At 57.0% G+C, this 23049-nt stretch overlaps 1 protein-coding gene across 2 annotated transcripts in view; it reads right to left on the reverse strand.

The window, feature by feature from the left end:
• The window catches only part of PRKCB (protein kinase C beta), an 86182-nt gene that overhangs the window by 19711 nt on the left and 43422 nt on the right, over positions 1-23049 (reverse strand). For both annotated transcript variants that reach the window (XM_074552953.1, XM_074552952.1), the window contains exons 5-13: positions 22171-22299; positions 15665-15821; positions 15037-15171; positions 13249-13345; positions 10930-11076; positions 6307-6480; positions 2466-2557; positions 1612-1674; positions 38-176 (exon numbers count right to left, since the gene is read on the reverse strand). In XM_074552953.1, the coding sequence (XP_074409054.1) occupies positions 38-176; positions 1612-1674; positions 2466-2557; positions 6307-6480; positions 10930-11076; positions 13249-13345; positions 15037-15171; positions 15665-15821; positions 22171-22299 (1133 nt within the window). The remainder of the gene's footprint in view (positions 1-37; positions 177-1611; positions 1675-2465; positions 2558-6306; positions 6481-10929; positions 11077-13248; positions 13346-15036; positions 15172-15664; positions 15822-22170; positions 22300-23049) is intronic.

The following is a 23049-nucleotide window of genomic DNA, read 5'->3' on the forward strand; positions in this document are numbered from 1 at the left end:
GGAGCACAGGGATCACAGGGGTCAGTTCTGTCCCTACCTCGGGCGCGATGTAGTCCGGGGTGCCACAGAAGGTCTTGGTGGTGACCCCATCCCAGATGTTCTCCTTGCACATGCCAAAGTCGGCGATCTTGATGTGCCCCTCGCTGTCCAGCATCACATTGTCCAGCTTCAGGTCCCTGCAGGGCACAGCAGACCGTGACACAGGGCACAGGGTGAGCCCTGCCCCGGCTCACACCCAAACCCTTTGTGGGAAAATGTTTGGGGAAACAAGTGAAAATAAGGCAGAGGCTGTCAGGATGGAGTGTTGATTTTGCTGCTAACCCACAGGAATGCTGTGCTGGGCACAGCTCTTTGAAGTGTGCGATGGAAAGCGCTCATCTGGCAGCAGACAGATTTAATTGATTTTTTCCTTTCACTCCTGTGAAAATCAAAGTGCACTTGGAGCTCTCTCGACGGAGAAGCACCTACTCAGCACAAGGCCCTGCCTCACCTGTGCTCTGCCCCCCTGAAACACAAACCAGCTGTTTCCCTGTGCTGCCCAGCCCCAGAGTGCCTGTTTGTGGTACCAGCCCCCAGCTCTGCTCCTTTGCACCAGCTGTAGAGGTGGATCCAACCACACATCCCTGGATCTCAATCCCAGCCTCGAGGCACCCTCCAGAGGTGGATGCTGCAGCCTCAAGGACACCTCTGTAGCAAGCATTGGGCATTCTGGTGCAGTTTCTACATTCTGGCTGGGTTCAAGGCTGTATTTTCTAATTACCCTGTCAGTGCTCAGAACCCTGACAGGCCAAAGGCAGACGGACACGAGCTGGGATTCAGATTGTGAGGAAGGAAGGAAGCAGAGCCACTGGGGACCAGCAGACCTAGAATCTCTCCACAGCAGCTGATGGCAAGAAACAGCCCTCACGTCAAGTTTGTTCCACTTCTTTCATCTTTAGCATCTCCTGACTCCAGCAGCACTGCTGGCATCTCCCTTCACAGAGCACTTAATGGTATCTGACACTCATTAGGATGCTGCGCTCCACCCTGGGCTCTGGGAGCTCTCCCAGCAGGGAGGAGCAGTGAGCGCTGCCTTCAGAGCTCAGCCAGCAGCCTGTGAGCCTGGTGCTGCACATGGCAGCGACCTCTGGCTGCTGGCAGCACACTGGGGATGGCACTGAAGCCTCGGTGGCGAAGCAGAAGTGACAGGGTGGCACTGCAGAGCTCGAACAAGCCACTGGCACACGCTGACTCCAGGGGCAATGTAAGAGAGCAGGGCCCTGCAGCCAAACCCAGGGCTTGGAGCTGCTCCAGGCTGCCAGGGAGCATTTGTGTTGTGTGGAGAGAACACATGGAACAGGGCAGGAGAGAGCCAGAGCTGCCTTCCCATGAGCTGGGGTAAAGCGGGATCCTCCCCCAGACCAGGGGCACCCACAGCTCCCTTTGGGACACACCATGTGCATAGCATCACCCAGCGATCCCACAGGTCCTTCCCAACCCTAAGGATGCTGCCATGGCACTGTGGGCAGCTGGCAGCCCCATCCATGCCACGGGCAGGGACAGGCCCTGGAGCAGCTCTCTGCCCTGGGTGGAGCCTGGGGCAAGGAGGGAGGCAGGAATGAGCTCACCTACCGATAAATGATGCCTTTGCTCTGCAGGAAGAACAGCCCGATGGCTATTTCTGCTGCGTAGAACCTGGAAGAAAGAGGAGGTTTAAAACTGACAATTACAGGAGATAAATAAAACCCTCCCAATCCAGTGGCAGCAAAGGGGAGGTGCCAGGCAGGTGTGAAAAGGACAAGGCAGGGAAATTCCAGAGGAGGGTCCAAGGCAGCCTGAGCTGGCAGGGATGCCACTGGGGGCTGGCACTTCTGGTGGCACAAATTAAGCAGGAGCTGGACCCAGGGCTGCTCCTCAGGACAGGCTGGCAGCACTGGTAGATTCCTGAAAGCCATCCCTGCTCCTGGGGCCAGCAGGTACTGCCTGGGCATACCCTGGGTCTCACAGGGCACTCAGACACCATTCAGCCCACCAGGCTGTGCTCACAGTTTGTGGGTTTATGTGAGCACCTGGAGGCTCCCAGGAACACATCCTGCTCTGCCCAGCTCTCAAGGAACAGGAGCCAAGAGTTAACACTGGGGTTGGGCACCTGGCAGAGCAGCCAAACCCTGCCCTGGGAAAGGACCAGGCAGAGCAGGGGCCTGGTGTCTCCCAGGAAGCCTCCACACCCCCTGCCTTGTGCTTTATGTGCCTACATTTATCTATTTCTATTGCCTTTACATACCCACATTTATCTATTTCCCTCAATTACTTACAATACAATGCACCCCAAGGGTGAGGTGGAGGCAGCAGCACCAGCACCAAAGAGCTCTGCTGCACCTTCCCATCCCTGATTCCTGCCAGGAGCTGCCCTGCAAAGCCCCGGGCTCTGTTTGTGGCACAGTGCACCCCACAGGTACCCCAGGGTGCCAAAGCACTGCACTCACACAGCGTGGGGCTCCTTGAACCTCCCGACCTGCTGGATCTGGTACATCAGGTCCCCACCATTCACGTACTCCATCACAAAGTACAAGCGATCCTGGAGGGAAGAAGGGAGCAGTCAGCAGCAGGATGATCAGGGCAGGGAACCTGCAGGGTCAGGAACAGGAGCCAAGGGGACTGGCAGCCCCAGTCTGTCACTCCAGGGAGCACAGCCACCATCCCTGTGCTCCCCAGGGGCTGCTGTCCCTGCAGAGCCCATAGGCACTGATCCCTTGGGACTGCAGCTCTGCAGACGCATCCACCAGAGAAGGCAAAGGGAGGAATCCCCAAACCAGAGGTTTTTCACTCCCAGGAATACATCTGCCCTTCCTGACAGGAGCCGTTTCCAGAGAGCTGCTCTGCAGGTCCCTGCTGACATTTCCCTGGCTCCAGTCAGGGCATGCACAGAGACATGAGCAGTTCCCAGGGGGACCAAACTCCATCCAGGGCCACCAGGGCTGGGCCAGGCCCAGGAGGGGCTGTGACACCCCCAGCTCTGTCCCAGGCTGGCAGAGCTGGGAGTGCTCACCTGGACAGGAGGAGCCTCCAGGGCACCTCAGAGCCTCTTTTGGAGCCTGAAGGGGCTCCAGGAGAGCTGGAGAGGGGCTGGGGACAAGGGCCTGCAGTGCCATGGGCCCTCCATGCATGAGCCCAGTGACAGCCCCATGCCACCCTCAGAGGGAAGGAGGGAAGGACACAGAGGCTGGAGCACTGCAGGAACTGCAGGTTGGCAGCACTGCATAATCAAAAATTCCCCTTTGCTCATTTCCTCCCTAAATAAGGAAGGATAGGGAGCCCACGGGAGATGCAGCTGGAGCACTGCCACAACCAGGGCTGAGGAGAAACTGGGGGGCAGCACCCACAGGGCATTTCCCAGCCTGAAAATGCCCAGCAGGAGGAATGGGGCTCAGCATCCCCAGCGCATTTTCCAGGCTGGTAATGCCCACCTAGAGGAATGTGGTGCAGTGCCCACCTAGAGGATCTTGGCTCAGCAGTGCTGCCCCCACCAGCTGTGGGGCAGCCCCAGGGATGGAGCACAGCAGCACAGGGCAGTGGGGCTGTGTAAAATACACTGCGCTGAGGGGATGGAGCAGGGAATTGTGTAAAACACCTGGCACTGAGGGGATGGAGCAGGGAATTGTGTAAAACACACTGCGCTGAGGGGATGGAGCAGGGAATTGTGTAAAACACCTGGCACTGAGGGGATGGAGCAGGGAATTGTGTAAAACACCTGGCACTGAGGGGATAGAGCAGGGAATTGTGTAAAACACACTGCACTGAGGGGATGGAGCAGGGAATTGTGTAAAACACACTGCACTCACTGGATAGAGCAGGGAATTGTGTAAAACACCTGGCACTGATGGGATAGAGCAGGGAATTGTGTAAAACACACTGCACTGAGGGGATGGAGCAGGGAATTGTGTAAAACACACTGCACTGAGGGGATGGAGCAGGGAATTGTGTAAAACACACTGCACTGATGGGATGGAGCAGGGAATTGTGTAAAACACCTGGCACTGAGGGGATAGAGCAGGGAATTGTGTAAAACACACTGCACTCACGGGATAGAGCAGGGAATTGTGTAAAACACACTGCACCCATGGGATAGAGCAGGGAATTGTGTAAAACACACTGCACTGAGGGGATGGAGCAGGGAATTGTGTAAAACACACTGCACTCACGGGATAGAGCAGGGAATTGTGTAAAACACCTGGCACTGAGGGGATGGAGCAGGGAATTGTGTAAAACACCTGGCACTGAGGGGATAGAGCAGGGAATTCAGCTTTTCACTGCCTGGGGATTCGGGAGCACCCCTGAGTGCAGGGCAGCCCTGGCAGGGCTGGCCAGCCCACGTGTGGCAATGTCACCTTGAGCAGGCAGAGCAGCGCTGGGCTGGGCTGCAGCTGCCTCCTAAATATATCGATCTGCTTCAAGGAGGAAGAGCATTAAAAACACTGCCTCTCGAGGCAGCCAGCTGAGCTCTAAAAGCAGGAGCTGAGCCCTGCTCTGGGTGGGAAGGGAGTGCTGTGCCCAGCAGAGCCGGGAGTGACTCAGGCAGGCGGATGGGCTACAGCAGGGATGGGCACCGAGCTGGCCTGGCCCTGCCCCTGCCACCAAGGACAGCTCTGGCCAGGGCTGCAGCATCCACACCCCTGGGCAGCACCCAGACACAGATGGAAACGCACCGCAGAGCCTGGCACAGAGCTGGTGGCACTCCCCTGTCCCCAGGCAGCCAGGATGGCACTGCCAGGGCTCCTTCCAGTGCCCTGCTAATGAACTGCCCCATGTCCTGCCTGGCTGCATGCTGAGAACAAGGGGCAGAGCCAGGACAACAGCCATGCTCCCCACCCACCCCTTATTAGATATTAGGGAGAAATCCCTCCCTGGGAGGGCGGGCAGGCCCTGGCACAGGTGCCCAGAGCAGCTGGGGCTGCCACGGATCCCTGGCAGTGCCCAAGGCCAGGCTGGACCTTGGGGTTTGGAGCAGCCTGGCACAGTGGAAGGTGTCCCTGCCCATGGATGTGTTCAAGGTCCCTTCCAACCCAAACCATTGCAGGACTGTGTGATTTATCATCTCATACAATCTCAGTGTAGCTGTGGCTGCTGTGCCCTTCACTGCCGTGCCCCAGAGGTCACAGCACAGGCACAGCTCACCTGGGGACACCCAGGGACCCCCTCACCCCCTCCCAGAGCCCAGGCTCTGACCTGGGGCCTCTCAGATCCCCCAGCCCCAGGCAGGAGCTCTCTCCCTGCTCATCCTCCCCTGCTCTTTAAAGGCAGCTTTAGGGCTTTTCTGTCTCCTGGAGCCGCTGAGCCAACAGCCCTGGTGGGGAATTGTGCTCTGGCCTGTGCTCCCAGAAATCAAAGTGCTTTGTGCCAGCCTTTGATAATACACCCTGCTATACATTTTGATTACATTACAAATACGATTACTATTAAGCTACTATGGGTCTGCCAGGAATAATCCCGTGCTGACTCACTTCAGATGCCAGGAGATGCTGTGCGAAATAGCTGCTCCTGCCTCAGCCTGATTGCTGCGCTGCAAAGCCGGGCTGCAGGCTTTAAATACACCCAGAGTGTTTGGGAAATGAAATTTCTGGGACAATATTAAAATGTAATCCTCCTGGAAAGCATTGTCACCGTTCTAAAGGGCTCTGCTGATTCCCTCTGCTGGTTCCCACTGACGTGCACCTGGACATTCTCATTCACTGCTCCAGGGCTGGGCAGGGATTGCATTAAAGGTGCCCTGTGCCCCTCTGCACTCCTGACTCACACAAACCCAACCACACACCCATGGCAAAGTGGATTTCCTGCAGTTTGGATTAGGCTTCTCCCTGTGCTCAGGGCTTTGATCAGAGGAGTGAGTCCTGGGGAAAGTGCAGCCCTTTGCTACTGAGCCCTAAGGGATGCTGTGGGCACCTGAGGGGCTGGAAATCACCTCTGATGTCCCCACAGCTCCCTGCTGGACACATCTCAGGCCCAGCTGTTGTACATGACCCTTCCATGTCACACACACACATTTTGGTCCTGGGGGCACCTTTGCCAGTGAACTGGAGAAGCTGTGAGGCTGCCAAGGCAGAGAACACACAATTGCTATGGCAAGTGCAGTGATGTACAGAGAATATAAAATCCTGGAGTGGTTTGGGGTGGAAGGGACCTTAAATCCCACCCAGCGCCACCTCTGCCATGGGCAGGGACACCTTCCCCTGTCCCAGGTTGCCCATCCTGGCCTCGGGCACCATTCCAATCCATTTCCCAGAGTGTCAGGCTCCCCGTGCTCAGGGTGCCCAGCCCAGCAGCCCTTACCATGGTCTGGAAGCAGGAGTGCAGCTGGGTGAGGAAGGGAGGCTTCCCCGAGAGCGCCAGCACGCGCTTCTCCACCATGGTGCACTCCACGTCGTCGTCCTGGATCACCACGTCCTTCTTCAGGATCTTCACAGCATACAGCTCATCCGTGCCCTTCCTCTCTGCCAGCATCACCTGCAGGGGCACAGCACGCTGAGGGACACGGGGAGCTGCAGAGCCTCCAGCTGGAACAGCCCCAGCTGCTGCCCCGTCACCCTGGGGCTGCCCTGAGGAGGGGCCAAAGCACACAGAGCTGCCCAGCTCTCCTCAGGGGTTTGGCACCCTCAGGGTGACACCAGCACTGGGAGGGTGTCCAGAGGCTGAGCACAGAGCCCATCAGATTACAAGGTGGCAAATATTTGAGGTGGAAAAGAGTTAGTCTCTAGTGAATGGTAATAAAAAACCCCATGATTTTCTCTGCCTCAGTTTCCCCCTCCACAACAGTGAGCAGACCCCATCACGAGCTGGTTCATCACCCAGCCAAGGCACCTCTCAGCCAGCAGAACCCACCCAACATCCCAGTTCCACCCAGTCCCACCCAGTGCAGGTTTATCCACTGCAGTAAATGGGATTCTTTGCTCCTGCTGGTGCCAATCCCTCAGTTAACCCCACCAGCCCAGCCAGACCTGTTAACCAGACCAGTTAACCCTGCCTGACCCAGCACAGGCTCCACAGCCTAAGCTGCTCCTTGGGCTGCCAGCACATAGACCCTCTCTGAAACCTCCTTTGGTTCCTGTTTTCCCTCCCTCACCCTCTCATGGCCTCAGACTGGAGTGCTGCTGGAAATGAATTGCTCTTCATTGAAGGAGCTGGCAGAGATCCTGCATGGATCAGGAACAGCAGCTCGGGGCTTTGGGGAATAAATTACATGAAGGCACCATCGATAGGGTGGAACTGAAATGTGCTCCAGGCTGGGCCAGACGGGCAGAGGACACATGAGCGGCTCTCAGGGTGACTTCAGAGACACCAGGGCCAGCAGAATTTACAGAATTAACCCTCTGGTGTTCCAGCCCTCTGCAGCTCCACAGGCTGCCCGGGCAGCGGGCAGTGCCACCCTGAGGGATTTCACAGATGGCAGATGTGGCTCTTGGGGACAGGGGGTGGCAGTGCTAGGGTGGGACTCAGTGTCCCAGAGGGCTTTCCAAGCTCAGTGACTCTGTGATTCCATTCTGGAACACAGCCTGGCATCAGGGGTGGCAAGGCAGGGGACACAGCCTGGGGAGTGAGGTCTGTGGTGCCACCCACTTGTTTGGGCGCAGGGAACAGGGCACAGGGAATACAGAATAGGGAACAGGGCACAGCCCTTTGTGAGCAGCTCTGGTGCATTCCCAGCTCCTGGGGGAGCCTGTCTGTCCTTGGCACACTGCTTGTCAGGATTAGCTGGACTGGCACTGGGGCTCCTCAGTGCCAAGTGCTCTGGAGAAGGCTCTGCCATTGCCATGGGTGGGGCAGGGCTGAGCCATGGGGGTGTCAGGGACTTTGGGATGGGATTTATTCACCTGCTCATCCTTGAAGAGCCCTGGGTACCCAGAGCAGCTCCTTGTGATGTGGGAGGGAACCCAGCAAGGCTCAGGCACTGGCACCAGCTGTGGCTGCCCCTGGACCCCTGGCAGTGCCCCAGGCCAGGCTGGACAGGGCTGGGAGCACCTGGCACAGTGGGAGGTGTCCCTGCCAGGGCAAGGTGGCACTGGGTGATCTCTAAGGTCTCTCCCAACCCAGGGCAGTGCCTGTTCCTGTGCCAGGGCAGCAGACACAGCTGCCTCACACAGTGCCTGCACCTCTGCCCTCCCCTGTGGCTCTGCTCAAATGGAGCTGCCTTGGTTCATTGCCTCCATTTATCACCATTTTACACCCACTGAGCTTTACACAGCACCTCACACAGGTGCTAAAACCAGAGCTCATTTTAAGTGACAAAAGCAGAAGTGCTTTGGTTGCTCAAAATTGGCGGAAAAGAAGCAGTAACCACTGCAGAAACGTATTTTGAGGGCAAATTAAACCTGTTACCTGAGTGTAAGAGCATTACATACAATATCAGTTCTGTACAGACCTGCCTTGCCATCCACAGCCCTGTCAGAGGAAAGGTGACTAAAGCAGGGAGCCTCTGAGCTTGGCAGCTGCCTCTGCCCCAAGGGACCTTGCTGAGGACCTGGCTCCCTGCTTTGGGCAGGGACAGCTTGGCTGGGGTGCCCCCATAATGCAGAACCTGCTCAGGGCTGTCCATGCTGTGAGTGGGGCTGGAAACCACCCAGGGCTGCACTGCTGGGGCACAGCTGGGCTGGATTCCCATCTGTGTCACAGAATCCCAGCATATCTGGGCTCTAAACTACCCAGGGCTGCACTGCTGGGGCACAGCTGGGCTGGATTCCCATCTGTGTCACAGAACCCCAGAAAACCCTTAGGCTGGAAAAGCCCTCACAGCCCACTGAGTCCCAGCTGTGCCCGATCCCAACCTTGTCCCCAGAGCTCTGAGCGCCACATCCCAACACTCCTTGGGCACCTGCAAGGATGGGCACTCCAAACCTCCCTGGGCAGCCCCTGCCAGTGCCTGAGCACCCTTTCCAGGAAGGAATTCCTGCTGGTGTCGGAAGGTGCTCAAACCCCAAAGATCCAAACAGCCCAGTGCCCCTAGCACAGCCCAAAACATGGACAGGGACAGGGATGGGGGACAGGGGGAGCAGGGACCCAGCCTCGCCCATGCCCTGCCCTGCTGCCAGGTGTCACACCCAGAGCAGAGCCTGGAGCTCACCCTGGCACAGGGAACTCTCCAGAGCCTGAAGGATCCCCCAAGCCCAGAGAGTCTCCAGGGCCTGAAGGTCACCCCAGCCCAGGGAACCCTCCCTGCCCTGGAGCCCAGAGCTGCAGCGCCCAAAGGCTCCACCCTGCTCAGCAAACAACACAAACCCCAAAAAGCCTGACGGCTCCAGAGCACCACAGATTGATCAGCTGCAAAAATATGAGCAAGCCACCTAATTTCCCTCTCCTCTATTTATAATACAGCAAAGCAAACCCAGGCTGGCTGTGCCAGGCGCTGCCTCCCTCTGTGGGAGCAGCTCCAGCCCCATCCTGGGCAGCCCACGGGGACCCCAGGGCAGCAGGGACACCTGTGTGCCAGGCTGAGCGTGCCAAGGCAGAGCACACAGCCCCACGCCCCTCTTTTCCCAGGCACATCCATTTCCACCCCCAGGCCTGGCTCGGGGATCTCCATCTGCCAGCGCGCGCGCTGGGAAGCAGATTGCGTTCCTGTTTAACTTTTTATTGCTGCAGAAAAAAGCTGATATTTAACTTGATTTATTCCTGCAATATAGAGTATTTGTTTGGGAACGCTCCAGCATAAGGACTGGAGATATTCTGAGCACAGAGAAAGCAAGTTTGTCAAACTGGACAGCCACCGAGGGCAGCGTGTGGGCACTGCTGACCCTGGGGAGAGCAGAACGCTGAGCAGGACATCGGGGGTGCCAAAGGGTTAACAGAGACAGACAGAGCTCACTCAGTGTGACTGCAGCCCCAGAGCTCTCCCCGCCAGCAGGGACTGGCAGCGGGCACAGGAGCAGGTGCCAGCCCAGAGAGGGAAGGACATGGTGCCAGCCTGGAGAGGGATGGCAGTGCCATGGGCACAGCCAGCTGCTGGGCACACCAGGAGCTGCTCTCCCTGCTCCAGACACCCCTGCCAGGCTCCTCCCGCACATCTGGCACCTCTGTTGGCACAGGAGGCGGGGCTGGGGCGGTGGCACCTGGGTGTCCCCGTGCCGGGATGCCCAGGGATGCCTGGCGAGGTGCAGGCACACGTGAGGGCGAGGCTGCAGCCACCCGGAGGAACCAACGTGCTGTTTTAATTAGCGCTAATTAGCATATTTATAACATGCTGTTCCAGGGAACAGTTTCTGTCACACTTTCCCTTATATAAGGCAGAGCTGGCTGAGGAGTTTGCTAATGTTGCTCAGATTCAGGGGGAGAAGGCGGCGGGGACACGGCATAGCACAGAGCCCCCAGATGCCAGCACGGGCTCGGGGAGGGGGCACAGGGGACATTCCTGTGAGAGAGCAGCAGGGCAGGGGGCACAGGGCTGTCCTGCACCCCGGGATGCCAACCCACAGCACGGGGGTGCCGCAGACATCTTTTATAAAAATCCTTTCCTTGGGATTTCTCCTCCTGAGAAGCTGAGAGGCCTCAGGAACAAAATGTAAACAATGGTTATCTGCTGCTGTGGAATGCAACAGGTGCATCTGGGATTGGTGAAATGAAAACAATGAAGGCTCCAAGTCACATAAACACCAGGAGAAGGAAATTCTGTTACTGCTCACAACCGGTCTGGGAAGTTAATTAAAATGTTCCCATATACTTGTAATTGTTAGAGAAGAAGAAAACCCTAACCAAATAAAAAAGAGCTTTAAATACACAGCTTATCTTCCCAAAAGGATGCAGTTTGTGGTGGTGTCAGCAGACACCTATGGGGTTCCCTATGGGACACAGGGGAGCCAAGCTGGGCTCCCAGTGCTGTGATACCAGAGCTCCCAGTCCCACTGGGGCCGTTCAGTGCTCCCAGTGCCCCCATGGGTGCTCAGAGCACACACAGGGCCAGCTCACCTTCCCAAAGCTCCCTTTGCCCAGCACCATCAGGAAGTTGAAGTCCGAGAGCTTCATGCGGTCCCGGCTGCCGTTGTTGTCCAGTTTGGAGATGGCATTTCGTGTCTTCTCATCCGCAGCCTTGGAGCCCGTGCCAATCTTGGCTCTCTGCAGAGGGGGAGATGGGGCAGGGAGGAGAGCATCACTGGGGGCAGCAGGGACAGTGGGCACTGCAAACCCAGGGAGTGCTCCCCAAATCCCACCTGAGCAGCTTCTTCCCATCTCAAAAGCCACCCTGAGCTTTGGGAGCCTTTTCCATGGGCGTGATGAGCACCAAGAAAGGCTCTGCAGGAGCCACCAGCCCTGGCATGTGGCACTGCTCTGCTGCTTCCCAGTTAGCCTCTGCCAGAGAGCTGGGAATCACCTGTGGCCCTGGCACCCTGTCCCTGTGCCAGTGGGGCACTGCAGCCTACCCTGCCACCCTGCCCCGTGCCCAGCCATCCAGAGCATGGCAAACAGCCCCAAGGATGCTCTTTTGGGGCAAAAACTGCCTCTGGCCCTTCCCATCAGAAAAAGAGGGGTGAACATAAACACATCAAGGTAAAACATGGGACCTTTTATCCAGCCCCACATCCATTGCTGCCCTGTGGTGTCTCCCATTGGAGACATTCTGTGATTGCATCTGAAACTGGAGGGGATCTCAGAGGAAGCCACAAACCCATTTGGAACAGAAAGCCTCCTGAACAGAAAGCCTCCTTAACAGACAGACACACAGCCAGCCCCTCCTGCCCTGACAGACAGACACAGACAGACACAGCCCCTCCTGCCATGACAGACAGACAGACAAACACACACACACAAAGCTTTTCCTGCCATGACAGGCAGACACACAGCCCCTCCTGCCCTGACAGACAGACACACACACAGCCCCTTCTGCCATGACAGGCAGACAGACAAACACAGACACACACACACACACACAAAGCCCTTCCTGCCATGACAGACAGACACACAGACAGCCCCTCCTGCCCTGACAGACAGACACAGACAGACACAGCCCCTTCTGCCATGACAGGCAGACAGACAGACAAACACACACACACACAGAGCCCCTCCTGCCCTGACAGACAGACACAGACACAGCCCCTTCTGCCATGACAGGCAGACAGACAGACAGACAAACACACACACACACAGAGCCCCTCCTGCCCTGACAGACAGACACAGACACAGCCCCTTCTGCCATGACAGGCAGACAGACAGACAGACAAACACACACACACAAAGCCCTTCCTGCCCTGACAGACAGACAGACACACAGCCAGCCCCTCCTGCCCTGACAGACAGACACACAGCCCCTCCTGCCCTGGCAGACAGACACACAGCCCCTCCTGCCCCCTGGCCACCACAGCTGCCGCTCACAAAGCCCCATTTTGAAGCCCCATTTTTAGACCCCAGCCCCCAGCAGTGGCCGGTGCCCCCCGCCCAGGGCTGTGCTGATCCTGCTCCCCCAAAGGCTCCCAGGATTTATCCCCCTCACTCCCAGCACTGTGAGGCTGTGCTGGGCTCAGCCTAGCGTGAAATTCCATTAACCCGACCCCGGCGGCTCCATTTGGCTGCTGCTGTGGCAGCCCCTGCAGACAGCCCCTCCCGGGGAACCTCAGCCTCTGCTGCTGCCTCTAATTGCTTCTCTCGAGCTGCTCCAGGCTGCAGAACGCCCCTCTCAAGGTCACCTGCAGCCCTCAGAGCACGGGAGCAGCTCCTGCACTGCCAGCCTGAGCAATGGGCGCTTTCCACACCCATTGGGGTGACCCCGGCACGCCCCAGGCCCCAGCACACTCCACTCCTCATCCTCACTCCAGCACCAACCACAGCCCAGCTAAGGGGGATTCCCTGCCTTGACACTGAGTCCCTGCACAGGAGGAAAGTTGTGTATAAATAAGATAAAGAGAAAGGAGAGCAGGAGCTAACTCTCCAGTCTGTGCTGCAATCACAGAGTTCATGCTGAGAACCATAAGGGCAACTCTCTCATTTCTGCAAGGCTCATTGCATGTGGGTCTCCAGATGCACCACGCTCGTTCCTGGGGTTCTGTGGAGGCTCCAGCTGCACTGAGAAATGGCCAATTTCTGCTCACTCAGCAAGGTCTGGATCCATCATTCAGCAAGAGCTGCCATGGCTGATTAGGCAGCAAACAGACATTTCTCCTTGGAGCCTCTGTGGGCAGCTGGAGCCTGCCCCACGTCCCTGCCCTGCCAGGGAGGATCTGGCAGGGAGAGCCCCTTCCTGTGGGCATGGCAGGCAGTGAGGAACACCCCTGAGCCCAAGGAAAATCAGCTCACCTCAAACTTCTGCCTCAGCTCCTCGTTTCCTTCCTCTCCCTCGGGAGGCACGGGGACGTTGAAATACTCGCCCTCCTCCTGGCTGAGCAGCTTGAACCTGCAGGGACAGAGAGGGCACAGCTCAGGGCTGGGCAGGCAGAGCCCCCTGCCCCAGCACAGCTCTGCCTCCCTGTACAGCACCCAGGGGACCCTCCCAGGCCAGCAGAGCCCCCAAACCCTCCCCTGGGCAAGCCCCAGCCCCTCAGTGGTCAGAGGGATGTTCTGGGTCCTTCTGTGTCCTGGGGATCCCCCAACCCGAGGGGTGCACCCCCTGCCTGCTGTGGTGGGCACACAGAGCACTGGTGTCCCTGCCAAACCACTCCTGACCCAAACCCACACACAAACTCATGTTTCTGGTGACTGCCACCCTGGTTTTTTAAGATTTTTCTAAGCCTTCTGATGCTGACATTCTTGTAGTGGGCTTTCTCACACACTTTCTGTAAATAACTCATTGTTTTGCATTCCTTTATGGAGGAGGAGAGAGTTGATGAGCTGTTGGTTTGACCAGTGTCATTGGAGAGGTGGCACTGTAACCCTACAATCCACTGTCACTTTTAGAAAACCATAAATGTTGGAGTCAGAAAATAAAGTCCCCTTTTTTCTTCACCTTGAGAACAGCGGTGTAAGCTTGTGTTCTTTCATGTCCTGTAGTGACAGGCGACAGCCACGGGCACAGGCATGGGCAAAGCCCTTCCAGCAGCTGCCCCACAAGGACAGCACATGGCACGTGCCAGGCTGGCACTGCCAACCCCAGCACACAGACAGGATGCTCCACAAAGGAGGAGGAAAGCTTCAGCAGCAATGGTCAGAAATCATGGGAGCTCCACTCAGCTGGCAGGGTTTGACCCTGCTGGGCACAGCCCAGGTGTGCCCAGGCCAGGTGAACTGGGTGTGATGCCAGGGGCTGCTCCAGGACAGCCCTGCCTGCCCAGACTCTGCCCTGAGCTGGCTCCTCCATTAACTGCAGCTGTTTGGGTATGAAATATGGATCACAGCTCCTTCTCCTGCAGGTTATCCAGCCAGCACTGTGACAAGGAAAACCACTTAGATCTCTCCACTTCCAAGCTTTTTAACAGGCTGGGAGGGGCTTTGGGAGCGGGCAGTGCATGGCACACACACACACCCTGACAGGGACTGGGAGCTGGGAAGGGACAGCAGCTCCCTGCTGGCCTCCAGAGGGAGAGCTCTGCCCCATCAGGGCCTGGCAGGTGACCAGCACAATGCCACCATGTCACTGTCACCTTTTCTGAAAAATCCCTTCGCCAGGATTCCTGCTCCTGGGAAGCTGAGAAGCCTCAGAGAAAAATGAAAACAATAATTATCTGATTCACTTCTCCTGTGTTTTGCTGCTTTGGAATGTGGTTTGGACATTGTTTACCTTATGGTCATTGTTTGATTGGTTTTGTGTGAATTGTTTTGACTTAATGACCAATCACAGCCAGCCGTGTCGAGGCTCTGGAGAGAGTCATAAGTTTTCATTATTATCTTTTAGCCTGTTTTCAGTCTGTGTTCCTCCTCTCCATTCCCCAAGCCCCCCAGGCCATGGAGGAGGTCACACAAAGGCAGTCCATGCCCTGGTGCCACACAGACACCCCATGGCAGCAGTGACCCTCAGCAGCCCCATCCATGGAGCTGGGAGGGTCCCTGGAGCAGAGGGCAGCTCTGAGGTCTGAGGGGCTGCCCCATCCCAGGCACAAACACCCTGGGCTGCTCTGTGCCCCTGCTGGTGACAGAACCAGGACATCTCACCATCCATCCACGCCGGACTTCTGCAGCTCCGAGATGCCGAAGGACAGGGAGCCCATGAAGTCGTTCCTGCTGGTCAGATCCCAGTCCCAGATCTCCACAGACAACCTCCTGTCCTTGTCTGCCTCCTTCAGCTGGCTGCAAGAGACAAGGGAAAGGGATGGCAAAGGGATGGGATGGGAAAGGGGTGAGCAAAGGGGATGGATGGCAAAGGGGATGGATGGCAAAGGGGATGGATGGCAAAGGGGATGGATGGCAAAGGGGGTGGTTCCACCCTGAGCTGCTCCCTCACCCCATGCCCCCCACGCTCCACATGGACAGGGTGCAAGGGAAGGGATGGTCCCCAGGGCTGCTGGGGTCTCCAACATCTGATTTCCAGGGCACATCTGATCTCAGGGCACTCCTGACCCTCACAGAGAGCACAGAGCTCCTGCCCAGACACACTCTGCTCTGAGCAGGGTCAGGGCAGAGCTTTGGGTGCTTCTGTGTCCCTCACGGAACAAAAGGAATCATTTCTCACTTGAGTCAGCTCAATGCCTCTGAGTAATTACATCAGAGCAAATAAAGCCACGTCAATTCTTGGTGGTGAGAAAATTCACATTACAAATTTAAACGTTTTCCTTGTACTTACAATTTAAATGTCTCGTTCCACTCGGGATTCAGGGAGCACTTGATAGTTTTGGTCTTCTGTTTGCTTTCGTTTTTGGGGTCAGGGATTAGCTTAAGCTTCACGTAGGGATCTGACAAGCCATTAGGGTCCATAGGAACTAGGTTTTTAGCATCTCTTACTGGGGAAGAGAAAAAGGATTAAATTCAGCATTCCAGCTATAAAAATACCCAACAACTGACAACTTCCCTGCGTGCCAAGAGCAAGTGTGAAAATAGTGATTAAAAGCAGAATTAGGCTGGATCTGTGCAGACATGGGCATTACATGAGGAGCGACACCGTCAGCGCCGAGCACACGCAGCTCCCGTGCACGGGGGAGGCTGCAGGGTCGGCTCAGGAGATTATTTTTACTTTCTGACAGGCTGGTGTGTTGTTTGCTCTGGGCTTTAAGCAGTTTAAAGCTGATTTGTTTCCTCCTGGCCCCTGGGAAGCAGAGCTGCAGTGAATTGTGGGGGCCTGGGGCTGGAGCTCCCCTCGAGGGGTGGGAGCAGGAGCCCAAAAGGCAGCACAGGAACGGCCACATCCAGCACCCATCTCCCCCTGGAGCCCCCATGGCCCTGGGGATGCCAGGGGATGCCAGGGGCTCCATCCTCTGCCCGCTGGGCAGCACAGCCCAGCTCTGGGGCCAGCAGCTGCTCCGGGAAGCGGGAGCAGAGCGGGAAGAACAAACCTGAGGTGACTCAGCTGCTCCTAATTGGATTGCAGCTTGGGCAAATTAAATACAGCCAGCCTGAGCTGAGTCTCTTCGCCCAGATTAAGTCCAAAAAGGTCTGTCTGCCAGGAGAAGGATCTTATCTTCCCCCCAGGCTGAGCACAGATAGCAGAGATGGGAAGTCTGATGGGTCAGGATGGAGCCGAGCCATAACCTGGGGAAAAGCTGTTTGTAAGGAGGGGCAGAGCAGGGATCAGGCACAGAGGGTCCTGCCCTGCTGGGAGCAGCCTGGGACCCCAGCAGGACCCAGCAGCAGCTCTGTGGGGCTCACAGGGGCTCAGTGCACCCCCAATCCCATGAGGAGGAGGAGGAGGACAGAATTCCAACTTGTGCAGCACCACAGGATGCCCAAGGTACTTTCAGAGAAAAGGGTAAAACCAATTGCCCAGTTCCCAACTGAGCAGCAAGGAATTCCTGATGAGGCTGGGGACCAGAGAGCTTTGAAAAGCAAATTAAAGCCCCCAAATCTGCCATCTATTGCTGTCCTCCCGGAGCACTGCCCAATCTCCAGCTCCATGGAATCGAACTCGTGGCCAAAATTCAACTCTGCGTTTATAAACGAGCTCATTTATCAAAGGTGACAGCCCTGAAAGCAGCCTGGGAGGCAGCAGAGGTGTGGGAAGCATGGCTGCCCCTCCATCCATCCACATTGAGGGGCCCTGCAGCAGCCCTGGCCCTCCTGTCCTGAGGGTGGCACCAGGCAGGGATGCTGGCACAGAATTACCGACTCCTGGGGTGGTTTGGCTCAGGAAGGACCCCAAAGCCCACCCAGTGCCACTCTCTGGGGCTCCTTTGGTGCTGCCAGGGCATGGGGAATGATGCTCCCATTGCCTGCTGAGCCTGGGCTCCCCACAGCCCCACCTGAGCTCCTCCTGCCTCCTGTCCCCTCCCTGGCTGTAAATCCAGCATGGAAACGTGCTCTCAGTGTCCCTGCAGCACTGGGAGCCCCAGGGACAGCTCCTGGGCAGTGCCAGGCACAGGTGGCAGCACTGGGAGGGGACACAGAATGATGTCACACCAATCCAATGCCTCACTGAATGATGCCACACTGAGCCAATGCCTCACTGGGAGGGGACACAGAATGATGTCACACCAATCCAATGCCTCACTGAATGATGTCACACTGAACCAGTGCCTCACTGGGAGGGGACACAGAATGATGTCACACTGAGCCAATGCCTCACTGGGAGGGGACACAGAATGATGTCACACCAATCCAATGCCTCACTGAATGATGTCACACTGGACCAGTGCCTCACTGAATGATGTCACACTGAGCCAATGCCACTCTGCTCCGTGTGCCACTGTCCCAGAGCCAGCACAGCCTCTGGAGACCCATGAACAGCCCTCTGCTGTTTGTCCTTCTCCCCTTTAAGGAGCAGGAGAAGCCGTCCTGGCCCTGCAGTTAATCAGTTTATGCCCTGAAGCATGAGATTTGATTACCTCATGTTATTATCTCAGCGTGCAGACCTCAGAATTTCATTAATGGGAATAATTTTATCTATTCATTTAAAAAACCTGAAATGCTTCTGCTTGACCTTAAGAAACTCCCTGAGTTTTCAAGCAGAAACCAACAACGGAGTGAAGGAAAAATGAAAACGTGGAGTGGCACAGCAGCGATCCCTCACGGCAGGGGAGCAGTGCTCCTCGCCAGCACTTATGGCATTCATCTGACAGCTAAATCTGATGTAAAACAGTTTTATACCTCTCACATCCTGACAGTTCTGTGCATCATTAAGAAGCAGTAACATCATTATTAACAGAGATGAGTAAGGATGTTATGATCGCGTTTAAAGCCAGCCCTAAATCACTCTGGGCTCCCAGTGTGGCCAAGGAGATGGCACTGGGGGCTCGGCATGCTCAGGGGGAGATGCTGGTGAGCCCTGGGTGTGTCTGGGGTGGGGGGCTCAGGGGGCAGTGCCCTGCCCTGCACACAGTGTGGGGACACTGCTGCACTGCCACTGTCACCTCTGTGCGAGGGTGAATGACGCCTGAATTTACTCTGCAAAGTCTGCAGCAGCCTCTCAATAACAGCTCAGACAAAACCTCTGAATGGCTCTGGCAGCTGTAAGTGCAGAGCTTGGGAAGAGACAGACACCCACGAGGCCCTGGAAAGGTGGGAGCAGATCAGTCTGGCACACACCCAGAGCAATGGGGACACGGGGGGCACCAGGGCAGGGCCCTTCCCCAGCTCCCAGGCCTTCAAGGAAAGGCAAGATTGATGCACTGCACAAACAAACCCCAGTGAGAGATTTCCTGGCTCTGCCACGTGGGGTTCCCTCTGATGGGAAATGCAAAGAGAGCCCACAACAAACCCAGTGCTGCCCCACAGCAAACCTGGTCCTGTCCCACAGAAAACCCAATTCTGCCCACAACAAACCCACTCCTGCCCCACAACAAACCTACTCCTGCCCATGGCAAGGGCTTGGTGCTGGATGGTCTTTAAAAAAAACCATTCCAGGATTCCATGGATCTGCTAAAAACCCTCCCAAAACCTGGGTCCCTGCAGGGTCAGAGCTCCAGGCCCTCATCCCAGCCCATCACCTCTCCTGGCCCTCCATCCCACAGCTCTTGCTGGGAATTTGGAGGGGATGGAGCTTGGGCTGAGTTGCAGCTCTCATCTTCCAACAGCACCAGGATCCAGGGCAGGAGCACCCAGCATTCTCATTAACACCCTGTGAGTTAAAACAGCTAATTAATGCTCTGGTAAGGATGTATTTGTGCGCGCTCCTACAATGGGAAAGGCGCAGCACTCATTACAGCTGCATCTGCCTGGGCCGGTGATTATCAATTAATGCACTTCCAGCTCGTTTATCTAATCAGCATAATTGGTTTCAGTTTTGGTCACTGTTTTCCCTCATCAGGTGAGTAAAGAGGGAGGCTCAGGGCTGCCAGGGGGGCTCGGCTGGGCAGGAACTGCTGGGAACATCGGGAACATGGGCACAGGGACATCCCTGAGGGACGGGGAGGAGAACAGGGCATCCTCTGCCCCACACACACACACACAGGGAGCAGTCTGGTCTAGCCAAAGATCTCCTTGCCCACAAGATTTGGAGATTAATTTTAAGGTCCCTTCCCATCCAAACCATTCCAGCACTCGATGATTCTGTGAAAATCTGTTTTCCACCGAGAGGGAAAGAGCAGCCTTACAAAGGGAAGGGGAAACCCAGAGTAAGAGAGGAGGAAAGCGCAGAGCTGAGGAGCATCGGGCACACCCTGCAGGTTTGTCAGCTCCACAGCAGAAGCGGGATTGGCCGTGCCCGTGCTGCCGCCTGCAGGCACCGGGCACCTTCCCGCGGCACGGCGGCTGCTCCGGCTCCACGGAGCCCAAATTCCCGGGGGAAAGAGGGGAACGTGGACCCAGCAGCAGCAGCAGCAGCCCCGTTTGCCCGAGCGGCGGGAGCAGGGCGGGCTCACGGTGCTGCCTCACATCCCGCGGGACTCAGGGGCTGCTCCAGCCCCCTGCATTGTCCTGCATCCCCTTCCATCCCTCTGCATCCCTCTCCATCCTCCTCATCCCCCTGCATTGTCCTGCATCCCCTTCCATCCCTCTGCATCCCTCTCCATCCTCCTCATCCCCCTGCATCCATCCCCATCATCTCCCTGCATCCATCCCCCTTTCAACCCCCCTGCGTCCCTCTCCAGCCCCTGCATCCCTCTCTGCATCCCCCTCATCCCTCCCGTCCCCCACAGAACTCGCCCTCGCTGGGATTCCTGCAGGGAGCCTGCAAAGGGCATTTCCCACCTGCAATCTGCTCAGAGCAGCCTGGCTCTGCCCACTCCCCAGCGTGCCCCCTGTGCCCTGCCAAGGCAGGTCCTGCAGGGATTGTTCGGCTCGGGAAATTCCCCTCAGTCCATCCAGTCCAGCCCCTGCTCCAGCACTGCCCAGGCCAGCACTGTCCCATGTCCCCAAGTGCCACATCCATGAGGGTTTTAACTCCCTCCAGGAGGAAATTCTCCCAAAATCCACCCTGAGCTGCCCTGGCCCAGCCTGAGGCCGTTCCCTCTGCTCCTATCCCTGTTCCCTGGAACAGAGCCTGACCTGGGGCTGTCCCCTCCTGCCAGGAGCTGTGCAGAGCCAGAAATTCCTCCGATCCCCCTTTTCTCCAGGTTGAGCCTCTTCCCAGCTCCCTCAGGGATTCTGCAGCCCCTCTCTGTCCCTGTTGTGAGGGCCCAGAGCTGGCCCAGGGCTCCAGTTGGTTCCCCAGCAGTGCCAGCACAGCCCTGGGTGGCTCCATCTCCCCAGGGCTGGGTGCCCACTGTGCTCTGGGGCCATCTGGGCTCCCCAGTGCCCAGCTCTCCTCTCCCAGAGCACTCCCACTCGGCTCTGGAGAGCTCAGCACGCTTCCCTTCCTTTCTGGAAAAGCCAACAGCTGACACGTTTGCACCAACACCTCCAGAACGGGCCAGAAATAAACCAGCCTTTCAAAGCCAGCTGAAGAGATGGAATCCAGCTGCACAGAGCGGGGCTGGGAGCTCCTCCCTGCCCCTGGGGCGGTGGGAACACAGCACAGGGAGCCCGCGGTGCCAGCAGCAGGGTGGGATCTGCACCCACCGGCATCTGATGGAGGCCGGAGAGAGCCACAGGATCAATGGGGCTGGAAAAGACCTCCAAGATCACTGAGATCTCCAAGATCACTATGTCCAACTTTCAGGAAGGTGCCTGGGAAGCAGGACTTGTGCAAACATAGCTCTGCCTGCTTCACTGAGGCTCTCCTTTAAGGACAAATCCAACAAAAAATAAATTATAAAGTCCTCCACAACTTTTCCCAGTTTCTCATTAACATTTTGAACAACTTGCTGTTTTTCCTGAGAACAGCCCTGCTGGCTCTCGGGGGACAAAAGCACCCACCAGAGCAGCACCACAGAGCCACCCCCATCCCACAGACCCAACCTGGGATCTCACAGCTCCCCCGACTGTGCCAGGATGTGGGAGCCAGGCTGAGGCAGAGCCAGCCCAGGGCAGGGGCATGGAGGAGGACCGGGGGCTGCCAGGGTGTCCCAGTCAGGGTCCCACCCACCCGGGGCACTCCACACCCCTGGCTTTGGCTCAGCTGGGAATAACCGAGACAGTTTGGCTGGGCTGCCTGGTCCCGTGTGGGCAGGAGCCCCTGCCCAGCCTGCTGGGGAAGATGGAACAGGAAAGCCTTATAAATATGATTGTCTGCAAAAGATTTTGAGAATATAGAAACTATAAGTGAGATTGAAATGAAAGCAAGCTATGAGATCCCTCAGTTACTGAACAACTGGAAAACAATGGTGTGGCTGGCTGAAGGTGATCCCCTTTTGATGGAACAACACCCTCTGCTTGCAGACAGGCCCAAGGGTCAGAGCAGACCCTACAGCTTGGCAGAAGGGGCCCAAAGAGGAGTTTTTAGGGTTTAAAATGTAACACAGAATGGTAATGTAATGATTCTTACAGGCAGTATGTAAATGCTATAGGATTTGTATCTTGTACTAGATTGGTTAGTGAGAATCAGAATATTCAACACAGAAGATTTATTGTATTGTAATGGGAACCTCGCTCTCTTACCCCTTTAACTCTCTTATGCTTTTGCTCTCTTACTCTCTCATCCTCTCCACCCCTCTCTCCTCTCAGGCTGCTCTGAGCTGTGTCTGGCAGCTCCCAGCAGGGCCCTGCACCCAGGCCCTTTGCAATAAACCCCAAATTCCACCACCTGGCTGCAGAGATCTCTCGTCTCCATCCATCCCGACCGTCCTACCCCCCAGCGCTCCTGGCACCCCTGGCAGCACGTACCTACGACGGTGAGCACGTCCTTGTCGATGTCGGCGCGGATGTAGATGCGGCCCCGGCGCTCCGTGTGGTCGGTCCCGCACAGGCTGGGCACGTTCATCACACAGCGCTTGTGCACGTTCATCATGCAGGCTGGGGGACACAGGGCACACCCAGCACGTGAGTAGGGCACAGGGACAGCCTGCCCCCCTCCCAAACCGGGCTGAGGCGAGGGGTGAACGCAGGGCAAATGGATCTGCAGGGGCAGCTGGAGGCTCTGCAGAGCCTGGGCTCAGGAACAGCCCACAGGAACCCCCTGCCAGCAGCTCTGGGCCCTGCCCGACAGACCCCAGAGGGCTTTGGGCTCTTCCTGACAGACCCCAGAGGGCTTTGGGCCCTTTCTGACAGACCCCAGAGGGCTCTGGGCCCTCACTCAGCTGCTTCAGCTCTGCTCACTCATTAAAATTCTCCCCCATCACCCCCGGGGTGCTCAGCTGGATCCAGCAGGAGCCAAAAGGGGCATTAAATCCTACCCGAGTGTCTGTACACACAGAGAGAGGCACGGAGAGCTCTCTATCTATCTATAGAGACCCATATATCAGTATTTACATTTTGCAGCAGCTCACTTCCCCTTGGCAGGGTTCCCAAGGTTCTAAGGAATAAGCTGTTCCCAGACAGCCAAGCTTCCCCATCCCTGAGCAGGGAGCAGCGCAGCTCGCACATGCTGCCTGTCCCAGTCCCCTTAAATAGGAACACACAGGATTAACTCGGAAAATCACCGATCCATCCCTTCCCTCTGCCGCCAGCCCCCGTGCTGAGCTCCCCGCGCAGCGATTCCCCCGCTGCGGCGCCGGCAGAGCGGCAGCGCCCGGCCACGGCCACAGGGTGTCACTCGGAGCCAGC

This window comes from Zonotrichia albicollis, chromosome 16 (assembly GCF_047830755.1).
Source record: "Zonotrichia albicollis isolate bZonAlb1 chromosome 16, bZonAlb1.hap1, whole genome shotgun sequence".
Taxonomy (NCBI): Eukaryota; Metazoa; Chordata; class Aves; order Passeriformes; family Passerellidae; genus Zonotrichia; species Zonotrichia albicollis.